The 22,523-nt window shown below is 37.7% G+C and overlaps 1 protein-coding gene across 1 annotated transcript; it reads left to right on the forward strand.

The window, feature by feature from the left end:
* The first annotated feature begins 12,033 nt into the window (after positions 1-12,033).
* Positions 12,034-15,952, forward strand: LOC108137233 (transcription factor btd). Its single transcript, XM_017258812.2, has 2 exons — positions 12,034-13,195; positions 14,241-15,952. The coding sequence occupies exons 1-2, from the start codon at positions 12,462-12,464 to the stop codon at positions 15,472-15,474; spliced, it is 1,968 nt and encodes a 655-aa protein (XP_017114301.1). The 5' UTR covers positions 12,034-12,461; the 3' UTR covers positions 15,475-15,952.
* The last annotated feature ends 6,571 nt before the right edge of the window (positions 15,953-22,523 follow it).

Raw genomic sequence — 22,523 nt, forward strand, 5'->3', positions numbered from 1 at the left:
GTTATTAATATTTATTATTCTTATGCACTTGATACGGTTTTCAATTACAATTAAAAAAAAAAGCAATTCACATTGTTGGCTGTTGTTGTTGTTGTTGGGTTTGTTGTGTTACGGTTGTTTTTGTTGCTGGCTCTGCTGCTGCTGTTGTTGTTGTTGCTGATGTCGATGTTGATGCTGCCGCTGCTACTGCCGCCGTTTGCCGCTCTAACATTGCACATAAACTGTAACGCACAAAATAAAATGCTTGCCTATTAGATTTATTGAACACACGGAGGAATCGAAACCAATATTTATTTATTTTTTGAGTCGCGCGCGAGTGTCCAGCGAAAACGAAGGGGAAAAGGGAAACGGGAAACTAAACTAAACGAAACGAGACGAAAGGGGCGAAAAGGAAACGAGAATGTACTTTTCTCTCTCTCAGCTCTTGTCTCGCAATTTTATTCGGCAAATTCTACGCGCTGTACTCGCTGCCGACGTGTGGACGTGTGTGTTGGTCTCTCGCTCTTTTGGCGCACACCACGAAAATGAAAATAAAATAATTTATTTTGCCGCCTGTCCCCGAAACAAGTGCCGTTGCTGGTTAAATTATGGTAAAAAAAAGATGGGAGCCGTGGAGCTCACTGAAACTTAAAAGGGGGGATAATGTCCCTTAAGAACCTCAAAACAATGCAAGAGCCCTTAAAAAATATGCAGAAATGCCAGCCGGTTAAGCCTATTGCTTAGCGTTCAATTTACATTTAAATGGCCGAAAAAGTGGCCGTATTTTGGTTTTGCTTCCGCATTCGAGCGGCCATCATATGAAATTAAATTTGTTGGGGCTGGCGAGTGGCGAGTGGGGAGCGAGCGGGACGACACTAGTAGTGGGGCTGTTGGCTGACACAAAAGCTTTCACACACACACACACATTTAGAGTTTGGGGCGCGCGTACAGAGATTCTCACAGCGACGCCAACGTTTTCACCACACAGTTACACACACGCACGCAGACCAACGAGACCGTGGAAGAGCGAACACACGACCACGAGAGAGAGAGAGAAAGCGTGCGTTGGTATTGGTGACGAGCGGCGCAACGCATTGGTGTGCATACACACACGACGGGTAAGCGGCAGCGAGTGCGAGGAGCATTGGAAAAAGAAAGAAAAACAGACGACAGAAATATATTCCATTTTTTTTCTGTGTTCGCTCGTCGTTTTCGTTTCGTTTTCTTCTTCACGTCGTTTCAAAGTTTCTATTGCAGAAATTTTTTGTGTTGTCTCCGCCGCAGCGTTTTTCATTTTTCCCGGCCCGCACAAAAATCGCAAAATTCAATGATGCAAATCCGAAATTCGAGAAAATGCTGAAGAAAATTTGAAAAAATTTCCGGCCCAATTTCGGCCCGGTTTCGAATTTTCACAACACCTCCGATTGCCACGCACTAAATTTCTAAATATTCTTTGCAATTTTACCGATTTTTGATTTCGTACCAAATATTTTTCACATTTTCCGGCGATTTTAGAAAAATCCCACAAACTTTTTCGCAACACTAAAACAAAAAAATTTCAGTCCGCTTGTGTTAATCGTTCTCCGAGCCCAAATGTTTTTGCTTCAGTGTGACCGTTTTGAAACCGTCGAACAAACGGCAAAGGCCTCAAATCGCCGTTTGTCGTTTTGTTTAGTTCGTTCGTTCATTTGTCGCTCTCGTTGCTCTCGCGACCTGTTAGCCCGCTGTTACGGCTGAAAATGCCATACAAATGCCGCTGTTACCGAGCTGTTGTCGCCGTAACAGCTGTTAGCCGCTCACGCCACGCGCCCTTGTGAGAGCCGACTCGCACACACAGGCACACATATGGCGCGCCAGATAACGAAGCAGCGAGTCCAGAGATGAGCACTACTCACCGGTGACAAGCTCGCAGATATTTTTATGTGGCGGCAATCACAGATTGGGTCACGAAAATATTGGACACAAGACAAAGGAGAAAACAAACAAAAAGTTGCACAAGTTACAAAAAAAAGGCTAAAAACTCAAGTTTTTGGAGAATGGATTTTACAATTCTCCTTTACTTTCCAAAATTAATATGTTCGTAAAATGGAAAGAATGTGTTTTATGTTCTTGCTTTTTTCCAATTTTAACTGACATAAATTAAATGTTTTTCAAAATATATATGTTTTTTAATTAAGTGGTGTTGATTTATTTTCCGCAATGTCTTTCAGAAACTAAATTTTAAATTTCAAAAAAAAATAATTTCCCCTACCTCTAGTAAAATTGTGGATTGGGGCCACCTATGTATATTGTCGTATATGGATAGTTAAAAATTTTCTATATTGGTAAATGTATTGTTTATTTGTGATTTTTAATTCCTATTGATGTTTTTAAACGATTAACTTAAACAATAAATTCCAATTTACAAACCAAATCATATGCAATACAGACACCCACAATCAGTGATGTGAACATGAAGTGAGCAAAACATTTTCTTTTCCAAAAATATATCTATACATCCTCCAAGAAAGCAAGATTTATGTCCATTCTTTTCTAGTTTTATATTCTCAAAAGATAAAATAAAGTAACGACATTCAAAGGAGGCAAATAATCGAGTCACTGGACTTGCGCATATCTGGTGGGTTCAGTGTGAGCGTGTCGCCGCGAGAGACAATGAGAGCGAGAGAGAGAAAGCCGAAAAATCAACCGCCGCAGGATAACACTATCGTCGTCCTTGTCCGACGAACCGGTGGCCATGCAAACAACGCACAGAACAAATTAATTTTCAAATTGTTCAATAAATGCCCCACTAGCTGCCTATTTTTCCCCAGAATTTCGTTGTTTTGTGGTTGCCCTTCCGTAAACTTTAGAGCACTTTTTCGATTTTCGCGCGCTGTCCATTGGAGCGTATTTATTTACAATTTTTTTTTTTGTTAGCAGCCGCCGTTGTTTGTTGCACATACACAGCACACACACAAACGCTTGAACTCTGGCACACTGACGAACTCACACCGACACGTTGTCACCGAAACGAGCGAGATGGCAGTTTGGTTATACAGCGATCGAAGCGTGGGTGCAAGTAGGATGGCACGACTGGGACTCGAACGAGACGGGTCAGCGAGTGCCTCTTTTGCGATTGGGAATAAATGCTCGACTTTTTACACTAGATGTGCTGGTTATTATTTAATTATGCTATTTTTTCCGGGACATTGGCAATCGACTGCATTTAGTTTGCCTCAAAACACGCCATACAAACCGATTGATCCGACGATGTCACTTCTGCGCCTCGCGTGTACAATTTGCGCCAATTTCCCCCCTTTTCTCTCTTTTTTTCCAGCCCTCTCTTCCTCTTCTTCTTCCAAGCATTCGTCTGCGACGCAGCGCTGCCGCTCTAACTAATTGTTAGCTAGATGGCGGAGTGAGGCATTAATATAGCTATAATTTTTGTTTTTATTGTAAGCTCAATTATTTAGTTAGAAATATCCCATATTGCAGTGCTATATAAAGTTACGATATTCCAAGTTTTGCTATCGTAATGAAATGTTTCAAAATGTTCCAATAATTGCGGTTGAAACTGACCATAGGTTAAGAAAGTTTCCTTCATAAGGAAACAATTTGTATAATTTAAAGTCAATTTATCAATAAATAAACTAAAATTTTTAATACAACATAAAAGTTTTTAATTTTATCGTGAGAATAAGGCCGAAGAATTAAATATGTTTATATTTTGTTTCTAAAACAAATTGTTACTAATTTTAAATTTATTTTCAAGTTCTACGAAAACTTTCTGTTAACTATACAAGACAGATTTTTGGGCCGTTAACCAACAAAAGTTGTTTAGTTTATGAGATAAATCAAATGAAGATTTTGTTAAGCAAGGAATGCAGTAAGCCTCGTTAAAAAACTATACCTGTTTTTAGTTGAAACAAAATAAATAATAATTCATTTCTGAAAATCGATTTTAACCGAATAACTAAAGACACAATGGTTTGGAATTCAACTAACGATCTAGCAACGTTTTTAACCACAATGGCGCTTTTACAGTGTATGTAAAATTCATGTAAAAGTTGAAAAGTGGCGCCTCCTTTTGGCTTTTTATGAAAATAGTATGACCAAAATTAGTGGCTAGATGTCGCTTTTAAAAATTTTAAAAAGGTAAAGTTGTTTATTAAGTATAAACATATATTATATGAAAATATATAATTATGAAAAATGTAGACTTACTTATTTAATTAAATTGAAAGAAATTAAAGAATTCTCCATTTGCTTTTTATTCAATTTTAAACTGTATTTATAAAGAAATACTCAAAATTACATTTTAATACAAATTTATTGTTGCACTTATATATTTCTAAACTGAAAAATAAAAGAGAACCAAAATTGTTCATCAATAGGGTTTGATAAATTTTAAAAACCCAATTCGCTTAAATAATATTGTGCTTTACTTTAAATAAAAAATTATAAATAAATTTGTTAAAATATTTCAAATCTTCATGGGAAAAAACTCAAATTATTGCAAAATTTCATGACACTATTTTTTTTAATAAATATAGACTTAAATTGTCGAATTTTATTTTGATTTTTAATTTTCACCTGCACAGGTCGTATGTTCCGTTTAAATCCTCTCAGTTTATTTTCATTTTAAATATGCTTACTATTATTTCGTGACATAAATATTAAAGAAAATCAAATTTCCGGCTAAAGACTCCGCTTATTGAAGACTAAATAAATATTTTTGATTTGAAATCCTTTCAAATCTCATATTTTTTTTCGTTTTAAATATGTATACCATTATTTCATAATATTAATATCAAATACAATATAAATTGAATTGTTACCGACTGCGTTTTATTGGCTCACTTTTTTGCTTTAAATCTCCTTTGTGTTTTCGTTGTACATATGTTAACTTTTATTTTTTAACATTCATATTAAGACTCCGTTTTATTGGAGAATAAATGAACATTTTTGATTTCCACTTGCACGGGTCGTCTTCATTTTTCCCTTTGAACCTGTTGTGTCACCGACTGAAACAAAAAGCCGAAGGAGCAAAAGGACAAAGGAGCAGCGGCAGGTTCTAAGGACTCAAAAGAACAGCGACTCGCAATTTGGAAGCGGACCAATTAGTTGTCCTTTGTCCTGGCACCTTTGTCGCCTGCATTTCGCAAACACACAGCGAAATCACATCGATTTTTCCCATGGCCCATAACCCATAACCCATGGCCTTTGCTCAGTTATTGCCACTGTTTCAGGGGCCAAGGAGTCCTGTTTCGGGGTCGAGGATCCTTTCTTGTTTTACTTTTTTTCGTTTTTTTTTTTTTTGTGGGCCAGGGAAGGAGCGCAGCGGGGCGTGCGGTGCGAAGATCAGAGGAGCGGACCGCCGCGGGGCGCCCTCAACTGATGATCATTTCGACACCCCATTTGAGCGGCTGCCCGGCGGTTTCTTCTCTTCTCTTCTCCTCTTCTCTCCTCTCCACTCTTCAGCCAGCTCTTGTTCTCAATGCACTGCGAGAAATGTTTGAGAAACTATAGAGCGTATTTTCAATCGAAACTAAAGCAAAGAATACAAATTAAACTTTAATACAATACATTATTTTCAATTAAACAAAATACACTTAAAAAAAATGAAATGTTAAACCAACATCATAGTATTGAAAGTTTACTATTTATTTTGGGCCATTAAATATTATTTAAACAATTCAAATAGTAAAAGAACCCTTTATTTTGAATTATTTTTTTGGTTGTGTTATTATATTATATTATAAAAATAATGTTAGATTTCATTTCAAATCTTATCTGATTATCTTATCATTAATCTTATTTTAGAAGGTATCTTTGATGTACATTATCGACAATTCTTTTGCATATCTAAAAACACATTAATTTTTTAAATTAACTTTTCGGTAGCCATTTTTTTGATGAGTGTAGCAAACAAGTGCCTCGAGCTCGGACATCCAGAGATTTTTGTTGTGCTCGGGGCCAAGTGAATTCCCGGGAAGTGTTAGAATCCCCTTGTTTCGGCACTCTTTCTACGCTCCCTCGCTCCCTCGCTGCTTCGCTCCTTCTCTTTCTACCCCTATTTAGGGGCTGTAAATTGATGCTGTTGACATTTTTAGTGCAAAACGGTCCCCGAGGAGATCTCTAATATCTTGTTCGCGGTTCCCCCATCCAACTTCGACACACGCTTCGTCATAAAGGAAAAGAAAAAAACCAAAGAAACACACAAAAAAAAAAAAGAAAATAACACACACACATATGGAAGGGTAGTATTTATTATTGAAATTAAAATTTATTGTTTTATGCTATTGTTTTGCTGTGTGTGTGTTTTTTTTTTGCATCGTTGCCGCTTGATTAGAGAATTCCCTGGAAGTCCAAAGATCCCGATTCCGATTCGATTCCGATCTCGATCTCGAGAGATGGCCACAAGTGCGCCCACGAAAAGGTCAAAGGGGGTGTGGCATGACCTTGCGATGCGGCCTGCGGATTGCGCAATCTGTCGTCAAACAGCCGAGCAAGTTGGCTAAATCGAGTTGAAATGCGTATGTACTTTATATGATTATACACCTGCGGTTAAAAAAATAGTAGTATTACAATATAACGTGCTAAAAAAAACATATATCTAAGGCATAGAAAAAATATTCTTTTAATTTTTCATAATGTTTACTTACCAATTAACAAAATATTGTTTTTAAACCAATAATGTTCTCTTATATTTTGTATTGGTGCAAAAATGTTTTTTCTTCAATACAAATTTAAACATTTTTTTTTATTTTTACAAAAAAAAAAGTGGAACTTTTTATTTAAACCTTTAGTTTACAGTATTAGCCTAATGAAAATATAACAACATTTGCAAAAGTAGCGTCAAAACTATATGTGATCGCTATTTCCGTAAGCTGAATAGCTACTATTATTTTGACCGCAACTGTATGCCTAGCAAGAAGGGTGAAGAAAAATGGGGGGGCGTTATCTGGATCTACTGAGATGAATTCCTTTGCCAGCTGTTGCATCTCGTGGATAATAAGCAGCAAAAACCAGCAGCAGCAGTCTTAACTCCATAAATTCCACTTAATATTGTTTTAAAACTTTTGGCAATGACATATCTTAAAACGAAAATAGAAAAACAGGAGTAAGAAAATGCACTTGCGTTATAAAAAAAATATAAATAATATAAAACATGTACCTAATTAAAAGATCTAAAGTAATATATATATATATATAAGCACAATTGCCAAACGGTTTTGGGTACTCAAATAAAAATAAAGTTTAAATGTGTAGTTCCTTAAAAAAAGGTGTATAAATGCAAATAAAGTTGAGTTTTTTGTTTGTTTGTTTTAAAAAAACCTTAGGAAGGCATTTAGTCAATCTCTTACTAAAGAAGTACAAAAAGAAATTACAAAACTTAGTAACAATAGCAACAGCATCAAAAGAAAAACGACTTTTGCGAAAGTCAGAGATTGTTCAAAAGTCAAAGATAGTTAGCGATAGGTATGTTAGATGGGTTGATGGGTAGATGTTCAGCAACAAGCAAAGATATACAAAGTCAATTGGCGAGAAAACCCCGGAGATTAATCTAATCTCCGGCGTAGAACGAAGCGAAGAGGCTAGAAAGGCCAAAATATTTGCAGACAGTGAAAGGATTTAGATGCGAAAATCCCCATAAATCCAATTAACACAAATCTGCATAACGGGTTAAGGTTGCCAGGCCAGGGCTCTAGGGTTAAAGGATTATGGGTCCACTGCGCACCCGAAAATTTCAATTGAAGTTTCTTTGGCACTACCTGGATATATAGCCTATAACATATATACACCGATATCTGGCCTCTCGCTCGGATTACCGCAGACGATCCCTTGACTTTTCCTGCTAAGCGATCGTAAAACGTGGATTATGCATTTATGGCACCCCGCGCAGCCACCCACTCGCCTTCTCAACCAAAAGGGTGCGGTTTAATCCGAGACCACCAAAAACCTATGGGAGAGCCATATAGATGCACTCGAAAAAATAGGAGCATTTTCTCAAATCTACTTTTTAATTATGAACAGACATATTGGTTTTAGAATATTGCATTTAGCTTGTTAGTTTCATCAGGCATAAAAATTTAAATTATGGAATCCTAAAAAAAAAGGTTGAGAATTATAGTGTCAAAATTGTATGGAAAGCAACGCTGGGAGTGCCTTTAAGTTATGGCTTTACAAATAAGTCTATAACATAGCATTTAGCTTCTTAGTTTTATAAGTCAACTTCGATTATCTTAATTCGGTTTATGGAATCCCAAAAAAAAAGGTTGTGGCCATACAAATTAGTCTATAATATTAGATTTAGCTTGTTAGTTTATATTTTCTATATATCAACATTGTTTTTTTGCTGAGTGTAGAAGTCCAGAAGATGTCGCATTAATCTGCCAGGGGGAAAGCGATCAGGATTAAGAATCAATAATTACGATTCAGGCGTAACCAAGTCGGGGGCTAGGTAGCAAAACAAAACGGGGTAATCCACACTTTGGGTTCGTCCACATCCAGGATTAGAGTCGATCCAGCGAGAAATCCCGCGGATGAGGAGCTTTGATGCGACGAAGTCAAAACTTTTCCAGCTTAACCCCAGCTTAGCCATCCTGCGATTTCCATTTTTCTACCTGAAATCCGCCTTGTTTGGTGGGCTCGTCGCGGCTAATCAATTGATTATCTCAACGGATCTAAACGGATCGGATCTATTTCGATCTATTTTTGGGGACTGAAGGCTTGAAAGCAGGATTGAAGTGCTATCTGAAGTCACTTCCCGAAAATAGATTATTATCCATTTTGCACAATATTTTGACAGATTTACAGATATCCAGGAGATTTACAGATCACTTTTTCCCATTTCAAAGCAATCTTAAATGTGATTTTTAATATATCTTGAAAATCACTTCATTAGAAAGTGTTTTTTTTTTAGAAATAAATTTTTTATATTTCACTAGGATTGAGATCATAATGGAAAATATAAAACTATTCATTTTGCACAGTATTTTGAGAAGATTTTTAGATCACTTCTTTTAATTTCGTAGCAATGTTAAATTTGTTTAAGTGCTTTTATATATTGTTCATTAAAAAGTTTTTTTTTTTAAATATATTTGAGATCATAATGGTATAAGTATATTGTACAATATAAGACAGATTAACAGATACAAATAGCAATCTTAAATCTGATTAAGTGAGTATATTATTGACAATAATTTCATTAAAAACGATTCTTTTTTAGAAGTTTTTCAAGTACGCTTGACTTGAGATCCCATGAAATGTGTTCTTTTTTGTAGAGTACTAGTGTTATTTTAAATAATTTATCAAAAATACAATACACATCTTTAAAGTATGCCCAAAGTTCTGAAAGTCTGTAATTATTTATTCTCCACCCAAATCATAACGCCTTTTCACAGCTCGCCATTCCTCCCAAAGCGATTTTCCTACCTCACTTGACCTAGTGGTACAAAAAAGTGGGCGTGCTGGCTGGTGGGCGGCGGCAAGTAGATAGGGACAGTAGGAACTTTCCATGCCCGGTTTGCTGCCGACTTTTTGCTAATTGATTATGCGGCGACGTTGTGGCCCAAGGACAAGAACAGAAACAAGAACAAGAATAAGAACAAAAGCAAGGACAAGGACTCAGAGAAAAGGGCAGAGGGGAGTATATGAATATAATTCCCGAAAGGAGGTGGGCCGGGGGTGGAAAAGGGTGGAGGGGCTGGGCATACGGTCTCTTCAAGTCTAGTTGACTTCAGCATTGTCATAAATCTTCGGCGGGCAGGAAGAATGGCGGGGTAAGAAGGAGACTGCTGGCTCCTTGTTGTTGCTCCGGTTTGCCTCAATATAATTGTATCTTCCGTTTCATTACATGTTGCCCAGAAGTCCCAGTCGCCTACACAGAACATCCCAAGTTCGGGTATATAAGGTTCGAACATATTTGGTTTTTTTCTAAAGCAAAAAAGTAGCGATTAATAAACTTATACTTACTAATAATAATAATTATTATTACCTTGAGAGCCCACTCAAATTTTACTGAATATAGCACATCTTTATCTTGTAAAACCCCTTATTTCCTTGATATTTATTTTAAAAGAGATTTTTATAAAAATCGAATCATTTTTAGAGGACTTTTGATAGTTAAGAGAAGAAAGCAATGCCTGAAAAACCTATAAAACCAAACAATACCATCTAATCATTATTTTATAGTTTACCAAAATTGGTATCAATTTGTAAAAAACTGGTGTTATCTAGAGAATCCATGATAATTCTACTGATTATGCTATATTTCTTTTGTACAATGCCATTTTTCGCTGTTGTTCTGTTTTAAAGAAATATTCAAAAGTAAATAAAATGATGTTAAGGCATTTTATATTAGTTTATAAGAGGATCTTAACATTGCCTATTGGCGTACCAACTTTCATAGTAAAAACATAAGCTTTTCAGTGGGTATTATCTAAAGAACACCTCAATTGAAGTCCACTTGAAATTTCAGAGGGTAACTAGAAGGTCGATATGCCTTTTTAAAGGGCTCGATTCGTTTTGGGAGTCATCATTATCTTTTCACAGCAGCAGCAAATCGTAAAATTTGTGGCCCGGGCCCACGTTGCGTATGCGTAATAAAAAAGACGCCGCATAATAAAAAGGGAGCGACAACAACAACAACAATTGTGATTAATATGCGGCACACAATCATACACACACACACACGCTATCTTGTGCGAGCGAGAGAGCGAAAGAGAGAGAGAGAGCTGCTGTCTCCCTCTTTTGTGGTGGTGTTTGGTCAACGCCCCTTTAAATACAGTTATTTCATTGGGCCGCGACCACAAATTTATTAGTTTTTATTGTTATTGTATTGATATTTGAATTATGCCCGCTCCCCTTCTTCTTCTTCGTTTTCTTCTTCTTCTGGGTTCCCGGGAGTATAATGAAAAATTAAATGCCATTAAACAGAAATTTTAATTTAATTAAAATGATGAGCCATGCTTTTTTCTGTCTGCTTACTTTTGTCGAAACCAATTGAAGTACGTGCAATGGTGGGGGCCGAAATGGGTTAAGGGATAATGGATAATGGGAATTTAAGCAGATATTCCTCTTTATAATGAAGGTAGGTACTAGAAATGTGTAAGAAGTGGAGTAATTTTTGGCCATCCAGAATTGAGGGGGCAAAAATGGGAAAGTAAATTGTAATATGTGAAAATGTGAATTGTGTATAAAGACTGATTGAATAAGATAGTCCATTACGTAATTAAACAATCTTAAATAAATGGTAATGCCCGAAGATTTTAAGGTTGCCAATTTTGGGAAATTAAATTTTCAATAACTGTTAAAAACATTTTTTTTCCTGGTATTAACATTTTTTTTTTAATTTTAAGAATTGAAAATTTATAATTTTTGGCATTAAAATGGAAAAAAAACTGGAAATAATAGTTACTTTAAGACAAATGATCTTGAGGATTTCATGCTGAATAAATGTTGGTTAAAGGTAAACCAGATTTTTGAATTAAAGTTTAAGTTTGACCACAGGTACAACAACAAGTACAAAAACAGCGACATGGAGCAATATGAGCTCCAACAACAACAGCTTAGAAGAAAAACACCAAAGGATAACAACAACAACAACAAACACTAAAGGCATGCTCACCCAATTGCTTTGACACACAAACCCACACATAGAAATTAAAACAAAACGCCTGCGGCAGCAGAAGCAAAAGCAACAATAGGTAAAGAGAGCATAACTCTCAGGAGAGAGCGGGAGAGCAGGATGGTGGTGGAACAGAGGAGCTCCCATTGCCGGCCATAGAGTGCGAGTAAGATCAAGCTAGTTGCCCCGAAGGCACCGTTTTGTGGCCCAAAACAACCACCATGTCTGCCCGAGAGCAAAAGAGAGTGGGAGAGAGAGAGAGAGAGCGAGAGCGAGTAAGCAGCGGCACACGCACTCCAAGCTGGCTACACAGGCGTGAGGGCGAGATAGCAGCATTTCTGCTGCTCTGCCGCTGCCCTCTGCCCGCGCCGCTGCCCGCAGCCAGTGATTCGTTTTGTACGTTGTTAGACTCTCTCGCCGCGTTTTGGAATTCAGTCGGCAATCGTCGACGATAATTACCGGTGGTTGTATCACATCCCGCGCAGCAGCAGCAGCAGAAGCAGCAGCAGCAGACCGAAAAGACGCAGCAGAGAAGCCCGCTCGTTTTTCAATTCCATATATACGCACATCTATGTATATATATTGATATAAATATATATAGGGAATATACATTGGCGAATTTTCGGTGGCCTTTAATTTGTTTGTGTTTTTTCCGTGTTCACCGCGTGCATATGCAATTACGTGTGTGTGCCGGCCACAAAAGACTATAATTATAAAACTAAAGTGAAAAGCGTGCCATAATAAGTGCGAGAGCAATGTGCGAAAATTGCTAACGAACGCAGTAGCAGTAGCAACAAGAAGCAGCAAAAGCAGCAGCAGCAGCAGCAGCCAAAAAATTAAACCACAGCACATTTACGACGAGCCTTTCAACATGATCGATGCGGCCTGCAATTACTTGAATCCCTATGCGCAACAGCATCAGGCGCAGCAGACGCAGCAGGCGCAACAGCAGCAGCATCAGCAACATCATCTGCACATGCAGCAGGCGCAACATCACCTCCACATGCCGCAGCAACAGACGCAACAGCAGCAACACATGCAGCAACACTTGCCGCAGCAGCAACAGCAGCAGCAGCAATCGCAGCAGCAACACCATGATTTTCTCAGTGCCGCCGCCCTTTCCCACGCCCACGCCCACTCCCTCTCCGGCTCCAGTTCCGGCTCCAGCTCCGGCAGTTCGCCCATGTACGGATCCGGTTCCGGTTCCGGCAAGCCGGCCATGAAGCTGGAACTGCCATATCCGCATCCCTCCTCCACGGGCACCGCCTCGCCCAACTCCAGCATCCAGTCGGCGCCCTCATCCGCCTCCGTTTCGCCCAGCATCTTCCCCTCGCCCGCCCAATCCTTTGCCTCCATTTCGGCCAGTCCCTCCACGCCCACCTCGACGACCTTGGCGGCGGCGGCGGCGGCAGGCACGGGAGCAGGAGCAGCGGGATCGCTATCGGGATCCACATCCTCATCCGCCTCATCGCCCACTTCCACGGCCGCATCGGCGGCAGCAGCGGCGGCAGCAGCGGCAGCGGCAGCAGCGGACCTTGGAGCCGCAGCGGTCGCCAGTGCCGCCTACGGCTGGAATACCGCCTACTCCGGTTTGGGGCCACCAAGGTAAATATCCATATCCATATAATAGTCTTCAGACTTTAGGAGGGGATCTTAGGATCATTCAAACTACAGGTCATAGTTCAAACTTCAAGATTCAAACCATCCAACATTAAGATGTGAATATAATCTAAAATATTTAAAATCAAACTAAATAAGGATCATCCAAAGAATATAAACTTAAAGAACGAATCAAAGGATCATAAATAAAAAGTATTTATTAAAATTATCAAATTAAAAGTCAAAATATGAATACTATGAAGATCGGATCACAAACGTATATCAAAATCGGTTACAGTTCAAACTTTAAGATGAAATCGGCCATAGAAAACAAATATTAAGGCGGGAATAGTATATCAAATATATAAAATCATTAAACAAAGGGTCACAGCTAAAATCGTTAAATAGAATTATTCATAATATACAAAGATAAAGACGGGATTATAGGATCATCTATAGGATTAGACGTAGATTGAAGATTGATTAAAGATTAAGTACTTCATCATAAATATAGATCCCACATTCAGGCTGTTAATTAAATTATAGATTAATTTGAATACAGTACAATTTATGGCATTAATACCCGGGTTGATTTAAATAGTATAACGTTTATTGCAAACTTTGTTATTACTTTCTAATCAAACGAAAGGTTTCAGCTTCTAATGATAGGGAAAACGCGGTGATTAAAGCAATTAATTAAAACATTTTAAACTGCTAATGATAGTTGGATTAAAATCTTTGCGTACACAGAAGAAAAAAACATTTAAAATGGTTTATATTCGAGCTTTAATTTATTTATTTTATTCAATGCAATATTTACATTGTTCTATAAATAGAGTGTTGATGGATATATTCAAAATATTGTATTATATATACTATTACATATCGAATACAATATTCAAAGTATTATATTCTTAATTTAAAACATTCCGTGTTAGTTTATATTTTTATTTTTTTGTAAATGGGATATTGTCTATATACTATACCATATACATATATCAGAATAGTTAACTAATCATGTTTTTCCCCCGCTTTATTTTGCTCCTTCCAGAAGTCAGTTCCCGTATGCACAGTACGCCTCCGATTACTACGGCAATCCGGTGGGCATGTCCTCATCCGCCGCCTGGTTTTCGCACCAGGAGCGTCTGTACCAGCCGTGGAGCTCGCAGAGCTATCCGGGCTTCAACTTCGACGACATTGCCTTCCAGACGCAACTGCAGCGGCGATCCGTGCGCTGCACGTGCCCCAATTGCACAAACGAGATGAGCGGCCTGCCGCCGATTGTGGGTCCGGATGAGCGCGGACGCAAGCAGCACATTTGCCACATTCCCGGCTGCGAGCGCCTGTACGGTAAGGCCTCACATCTGAAGACCCACCTGCGTTGGCACACGGGCGAGCGTCCGTTTCTGTGCCTCACCTGTGGCAAGCGGTTCTCGCGATCCGATGAGCTGCAGCGCCACGGCAGGACGCACACCAACTATCGACCCTATGCCTGCCCCATCTGCTCCAAGAAATTCTCGCGCAGCGATCATCTGAGCAAGCACAAGAAGACGCATTTCAAGGACAAGAAGAGCAAGAAGGCACTGGCCGCGGAGGCCAAGGAGCAGGCTGCGTCGGCGATAAAGCAGGAGAAGCGTGAGAAGAAGTCTCAGGGCAAACCCTTGACCCCACCCGTGGAGTTTAAGCAGGAGCAGTTGGAGACTCCGTTGGTGAACTATGCACCCTATGCTAGCATCTACCAGGGTAGCAGTGCCCTGCCAGCACCACCGCCGCCACTCTTCCAGCAGCAGACGCAGAACGGGCAGCAAATGGGGGCCACCAGCTACTCCGTGGAGCCCTGGAGCAGTCGCAGTCAAACACAACCAGCCACTACCTCAGCGAGTTCATCGTCCTCGGCCTCATCCTCCAGCGGCAGTTCACCCGTGGCACTGGCATCGACGACTGGTGGAGCAACTGCCTCCGCAGCGGCATCCTCGCCGGCTGCTTCTGCCACCGCCACCGCTTCCGCCACAGCCCTGGCCCAACATCACTATGCCGCACTGGCCATGCAAAGTGAGTCGCAATTGGCGGCGGAATATGGCCTGACCATGAGCGGATTGGCCAGCGGAGCTAGCCAGGATTCCAGCTCCAGTTGTCACATGAAATCGGAATATGCGGCCAGCTATCCAGCTGACTTTGGAACGGGCACGGCCAGCTATGGCTATCCGCATCCGCATCCACATGCGCATCCGCATCATCATCACAATGCCTGGGCAGCGGCCTATCATCCACATGCCACTGCCTAATAATTCCCAAATTGTTATAGCTAAAACGTTGATAAGACAAATGCCATAAAGTCCCCATAACAAAGCAAGTGTAGAACATAAATATAACATAGTGTGTGTGTGTGTGTTTTTTTTTCAGTGTTTATTGTTGACATAAAAATGTATGTGAAAATTAAAGCAAAAAATAAAAAAAACTAAAACATAAGATATTATTATATATAGAGTATATTAACTAAACATATAGCTAGCTCTAGAACTTGAATTTTTTTCCCCACATTTTTTTTCCAACCTTAAGGTTAAGGCATTTTTTTTTGCATGTCTGTACATATACAATATATATATAAAGCGACTTTTAAGCCATAACATATAGAATGAGAGAAACCATCTAGTTGTGTACCATAATAATTGTTAATTGTCTTTAAGATAAATTATATACAACAGCAAAAAGCGAAAAAAATAACAAGGCGACAAAATCCCCACACAGAAAATCCTAACAATAAAAAACGAACAAAATTATATCGGAAAACAAAGCGAATCCAGTTTTTATTATTATACGATCCCGACGCACCCTTATGATGGGTTTTATTTTTGTGTTTTAGGGTTGTTTGATCTCAAGAAAGGGTGGTTTATTATAATACACATAAAGAGGGAATCCAGAACCCAGGAAGCTTCCCAACTTCCGGCGAACTTGATCTGCTTTGGGTGCTGATCTTTGGCGGCACTTGGATAATGGATAATGGAAACTTTTTCTAAGACACTCAGAAGGTTTACCTAATGAACCATTCACAGATTTATTTTCATCAATGTCTGCCATCACTTAAAAAAGTGTAATAACATGGTTAACTCGAAGAGGTCTTCATTATAGAATATCATTATTGAATTCATTTTGTTGATATAAAAACTCTTGATGATTAAATCTTTTCAATATCGTTTCTAATGTCTACGTAATAAAAATTAATTGTTTAAATTCCAGATTTTCCTTAGGAATAATTGCTTCCATTAATTGATCAGTTATATTTCTTATTTGGAAATAACTTAAGTAAATTTATTAAGCCTTTTGAAGAGCCACAAATATATTTTATTGAAATATTCCATATATCCAGAAATATGTTTTTTTGAGTGGCAAAAATCAGAAAGAAAATTTACATCGCCTTAGGCTTGCTTATTAATATTAAATTATATTATATAGTAAATATATAATATAATTTCTAATTAATTGCATTTTGGCAATTATATGGAATTGTTTCAAAGCACAAATTTTTGTTAAATGTTTTCATAATAACCCCAACCAAGTCTAGTTTTTTCTTCAACCAAAATGTGGTATAGATCTATAGAACAAGATACGAGCCACAAGATTCTTTCCACCTTTCCAGCTTTGCATTTAATTTAATCTCAGCTAGTCGATCGTAACTCAGAACTTGGGCATACATAGTATATTCAATCTGAGGCAATCAACCAATAAGAGTCCATTTAGATGGCCCGACTATCCCACTTTTCGCTTTTTTCGCTGGCAGCCCGAAATGAATTGCCCCAACAGGGTTTATAATTAAACGGGTGATTTTGTCCTGGCAGAAAAAGATGATGGCGTGAAGATTGCCAATCTGGCCGCAGATACAAGATCCAAAATCCGAATCCGATGTGGCCGCATAGGCTCAGATCGATTGCGGCGGCCAATATAAAATATTGATTTATGCTGCCCTGGCCGGGCATCAATCAATTTTCAAGTTGAGTGAGCGCCAAGCCCCCGAAAGTGCCACGCCCACTGGGGCATCACCCAATGCACATTTGCCTGTGGGATTTGCCTGTTGTGCAAGCGGTTGGGTTGACAACCCCGCTTTTGGATTGGTTAGCCATGGAGATCCGAAGAAAACTGAAGAGTTTCTACACCCAAAAAAAAAACAAAACATTTTGTTATGCAAATCTATTGAATCTCAAGCGATTGGTATGAAACCTTATATATAGTTGTATTATCGTCAAATATAACATTGTAACAAAATTCTTTCTTTTGACTATTTTTGGAATCGATTGTATTATCTGATATTTATTTATATAATTAGTTTTATTTTGGTATTTAAAATTCATCTTATTGGGAAATTTTTTCATACACAATTGTTTAAAAACTCTGGTAACAATAGTTCAGTTTCGATGACTATTTTTTTTTGGGTGTAAAGAAGAGGGTGTGATGCATGGGCAGCCCAACAACTTCACACGCACGTTAATCATACGCCGCGTTGGCCGCTTAAGCCTTCCAAACCTCCACCTTTTTTTGGGGCGCTCCACTAAATGGCAAACAAAATCTGATTGATTTATAACTGAAGTCTGCGGTCAGCAAAGGAAAATAAAACATAACCAAAAGGGAAAAGTCCGAAATAAGAAAAACAAAAAAAATGTATGTTCAACAAGAAATACAAAATAAAATCTTGCAGCTTAATGATGATAAATGATGATGTTATGATTTGTTAATTTTTCTTTGCGTCTCTTCGTCTGTTTTGTTTTTGTGTTTTTTTTTTTTTGTAATTTTTTGTATTTTTTTTATTGCGTAGAGGAGTTAACCCGAACATGAGGGATTCGTCTTTTTTTGTTTTGGTCGGTTTAATGGCTCGAAAAGTGCTCTCCATCAAGTCTTGTTCGGGCGAAAGTGTAATTTTAAGTATGGGTTGCAGAATCAATGGCAATGTTAGTTGGCCGGTGCCTTTTTAAATAGTTTTTGTTTATAGATTTTCCCCAAACGCCTAAAAAATTATTAACGAAAATGAAATGTGAGTTTTGCTAGGAATATACAAGTGTTCTTCCTCACAATGCTTTATTTAATAATGATCTAGTTATTTAACATATATTTTATAAAGACTTTATAGAATTTTTGTTGTAAAACATGGTTATATATTAAAAATATTTGTATTTATATTAATATTAAAGTAAATTGTTATACGGATTAAAGTTTTTAAGGGGAATTCTTTAAAAAGAAATAAAGTTCTAAAAATTCAAGTTAAAACAATATGAAAATATAACAATACAACAATACAAATACAACCATAAATACTGTTTCTGATCAATCGTGTTAGATTTAGTAGGTTTTCATTATTTTATTTTAATTTAATTTAAATTTTTATTGCGGAATTATTGCCTCTCATAAAAGTTCTAAAATCAAAAACTAAATTTACACTCAATAAAACTGAAATAATATGAAATACCCAAGGAATATGGGGATATTCTTCTCTACAATGATGTATTTCATTATAATACAACTTTATATAAAGTTTCATATCAATCGTGTGAGATTTAATAGATTTGCTTAAATAAATGTTTCCCTTAGGGGCCCCCTTTTTTTGTGTTTTATGTAAAGTACTTGCCCTGCGACCTGTTAGAAAACACAAATTAAACAAATTATGAAATCACATCACAAAATGAAGTTGCGACAATTGCCAGGACACAAGTAACCACTTGGAAAATTAGATCAGCAGCCGTGGAGTGAAGTTCCCAGAATTTGTGGCTAACTGACACCACACCTATGGCCACTCGAAAAATTCCGCAGGCCGAGCTAAAATCCAAGTGGCACATAACACATACTCGAGATGCGAGATTCGAGACTCGAGTAACTTCGACTTCTGGGCACGCTTCGGATCCTTGATCCTTGGTCCTTTCCTTGGGGTAACCAGATATCGCTCTAATTTTGATCGGGGCTATAAATAATCGGGCTGCTGGCGCACTTGACTTTCTCTCTTTCGTTTGACATTTTCCACAGAATCGATGTTTTGATGTTCGGCGCTCGGTGTTCTTAAGATCCTTAGGAACCCCGGTTTTCGGTCTTCGAGAGAGAGGACAGCAAATTGAGTTGAGATTACCTACGCTAAGCAAGCGTGTCTAAAAAAGGTCCTGCGGCCGAAATGATCGAACATGACTTAACTAGAAATGGAAAATGTTTTATGTTTCATCGGCACTTGGTATTTATTAGTTTTTACTTTTCACTTTTTCACATTTTTTTTCGGGGGGCGTTGGCGATGGGCGTGTTTGACATGGTCATCGGTGATTATAAATTTCGGTCGTGTCCTGCGGTCGAACTGCGAGTCCTGTGTGGGTTCTTTTTGCTTATTCTCTATTGTCCTTTGGCCACCGATCATTGCAGCATATGGCCTGTATTTTAGCTCGATGCGGGTGAAAAACAAAAAGTAAAAAGGAAAAAAGAAATAGTTAAGATGACATGTGTTTAAAGGATAATCGCGCAACAACAAGATCGCAATCTCGATTGGCAATACGACCGAGATAAACAGCTCAACGATGGCTTGACTTGGCCCAGAGGATTAAAAAATGTTTATGAATTGTGAGCCCCAGAATGTAATATCTTAATTTATGCCACCTATTAAGAGTCCTAATCGAGCGGAAGTATTTTTAAATATTTTATAATTCAGTAAAACATTTTGGTAGCTAATAGTAAACTGTTTTACATTTTTATATAAGGTTTAATTTATATATTTTTGTATATAAGTATTTGGCATTTAAATATCCAAGTAAATATTTAAAATTGTATGAAAAAAATACAAACTATTTGGAAACTTTTGAATCATATATTCTCCAGAACAACAAGTGGAAATGCATTAAAATAATAAAGTAAATACCTAATTTGAATACAATACAAATACATTTAATATATAAAATACGAAAATATCACAGGTCGTAGGAAATTTTTAATTAAACATATAGTCTATAAAACAACAGGGAAGAACATTAAAATACCCAAATAAATGGCTGATTTGAATAGAATATAATGCAAATCTTAGTGAATTTTAGTGTTCTCCACTCATTTGAATATTAAGTAATTACCCCATCGAGAACCTGCCGAATATCGATGTAAGCCCGAAACCCATTGTCGATTGCGGCACGTGACCCAATCACTGTCGAGCACATCAAACCGTGACAATCGTTAAGGATATGAAGGATTGAGGCTACGAATCGACCAGTAAAGTGGCCAGAAGGATAAAGGATATGTGTACAGTGAGGCCTGGACAGCCGGACAACTCAATCGAGGCGGCATCTGTGGCATACAAATTAAAATATTTATGTGTGCATTAAGGACACACAACACAAAATTGTGGCTGTGGCAGGAGCCAATGTGGAAAAAGTGCGACATATGTGCAGTCAATAAATTTTCCACTTTTCATGCTGACAGCACAGAAAAAAAAATACAGGGCCGCTAATGGCTCCACAATGACCAGGCGCATTTAATTCACAGGCGCAAGGACCCACAAAAAAAAAAAAAAAAAAATATAAAGGACTCGAGTAAATTGCTGCTTTTCTGCTGCATTTAATTTGATTTTATTGTTCGCGCTTCGCTTATTTGTTTTGTGTCAAAGGCTGTTTCTTTCGATTTGCTGCGGTTTATCGATATATGGGCAGCGCCCACTCCCGACACACCGCCCACTTATTTCCAACCACACAAAAACACACACACACGCGTGTGTGTTTTGTTTGCCGTTTCCTGCTGAATATTAGAGCACACATAAAAAGAATAAGTGGAAAATCTATTAAAATGCATTTAAATGTCTGCACCGTGTAGCGCCCCCCAACCACCAACCTGTCACGCCCACTCTTGGCCGCAAAAAGAAGGCAGTAATATGGAGTATATAGTGTGCACTATATATATGAATGCCGCATTATGACCACGAAAAAGCGTTGCGAATTGATTAGGTTTTCCCTTTTTCCCTTTTTCCCATTTTCCCTCTTTACCGAATTTTCCCCCTTTTTGGAGTGGGGTATAAATCGATTTGCTGCGCCTGCTTTTCAGTGTGATTTCCGCAGGGGAAATGTGGGCGTTATTAGCTGGATATCTCTTCCACTGGTTTTATATTCACTTTACTTACTCTTTTTGTTTTGGTTGCATTTTATTCGGTTTTTAAAAGTGTGCTCTCAATACAACAAATTTTATTCGAATTTCCCTATTAACTTATAAAGTTAATAATATGTAATAAGCTCTGTAAAAAACCATACAATTCAAATATTTTAAAAATTAAAATATAAATTCAATAAAACATATAAGTTTATTGAACTTCATTATAATACTTTTTTTAAACAAATATTCATAAAACCATTTATATACAATACAATCTATAGAAAATTGTCAAACAATTTTTTGAAAACTATTGACAATTAGACAATAAAAAAAAGTAGTAGTTACCTACCTAATAATAATTATTATAAGAATTATAATTTTATATATTCAAATATAGAAACCATTAAAAATGTTTTATAATATATGTTAAAAATATTTATATACATGTAGTATAAGCTTACAATGTTTATCTAAGGACTCATTTGAATTGTTACAATTCGTGTCCGGATTTTTCAGGGTTACAACTTTTTAGCTGGCTTATAACATTCCATTTCTGATGCCGTTTGTTTTGTGGACTGTCGGCGTCTGGCGCTGACGTGTGTGCCAACAATTACGCTTATATATCGCATACCCCGAAAAACACCTCCTGGAAATCAACTCGGTTGACATGTGTCGGACAGCTCCGGGCTGCAAAGCTTCAAGCTCCAAGTCCCCCAGGTTTTGAGTGAGCGTTTTTGCAATTATTATAAATCAAGAATTTGATTTATGCCATGTAACAAACTTCAGCAACGACTGCGAACTATTCGAGGTTATTTACGACCGCAAAACACTTACAAAGTGTGTGGCCCCATGAAGTCCGGTTTGGTTTTTGGTTTTGGTATTTTGGTTTTGGTTCTGAGAGGTCCGGGAACCTCAGTTCTCAGTTCCCAGTTCTCAGTTCTCAGTTCTCCTACCGACCTAACAACAATGTGTGAAAATATAATAAAATACAACCAAACGACGATCCCAAACAATGGACTTCTAGTGGGCAATTTCTATTATTTATAGCACACAATAAATAAACTTTTCTTACAATTTCACTAAGTTACGAGATAAGGCAACGCAATCGTTCTATTTTTGTAGCTAATTGCAAACTTAAATTTTAAATAAATTTAGAAATGTCAGATTTTTCTATATATGCAATTTAAAGTTAAATATTTTTGTATAATTTATAGCATTTTTATTTCAAGTCGTAAAGTAGAAATTG

The sequence above is a fragment of the Drosophila elegans genome, unplaced genomic scaffold (assembly GCF_018152505.1).
Source record: "Drosophila elegans isolate 14027-0461.03 unplaced genomic scaffold, ASM1815250v1 contig_149, whole genome shotgun sequence".
In the NCBI taxonomy this organism is placed as follows: domain Eukaryota; kingdom Metazoa; phylum Arthropoda; class Insecta; order Diptera; family Drosophilidae; genus Drosophila; species Drosophila elegans.

Excerpts from the sequence above, each read along its gene's own strand:
- LOC108137233 (XM_017258812.2), top strand. The coding sequence starts at position 12,462 with ATGATCGATGCGGCCTGCAATTACTTGAATCCCTATGCGCAACAGCAT. Across the intron at positions 13,196-14,240 it reads TCCGGTTTGGGGCCACCAAG|AAGTCAGTTCCCGTATGCAC; the intron begins GTAAATATCCAT and ends TGCTCCTTCCAG.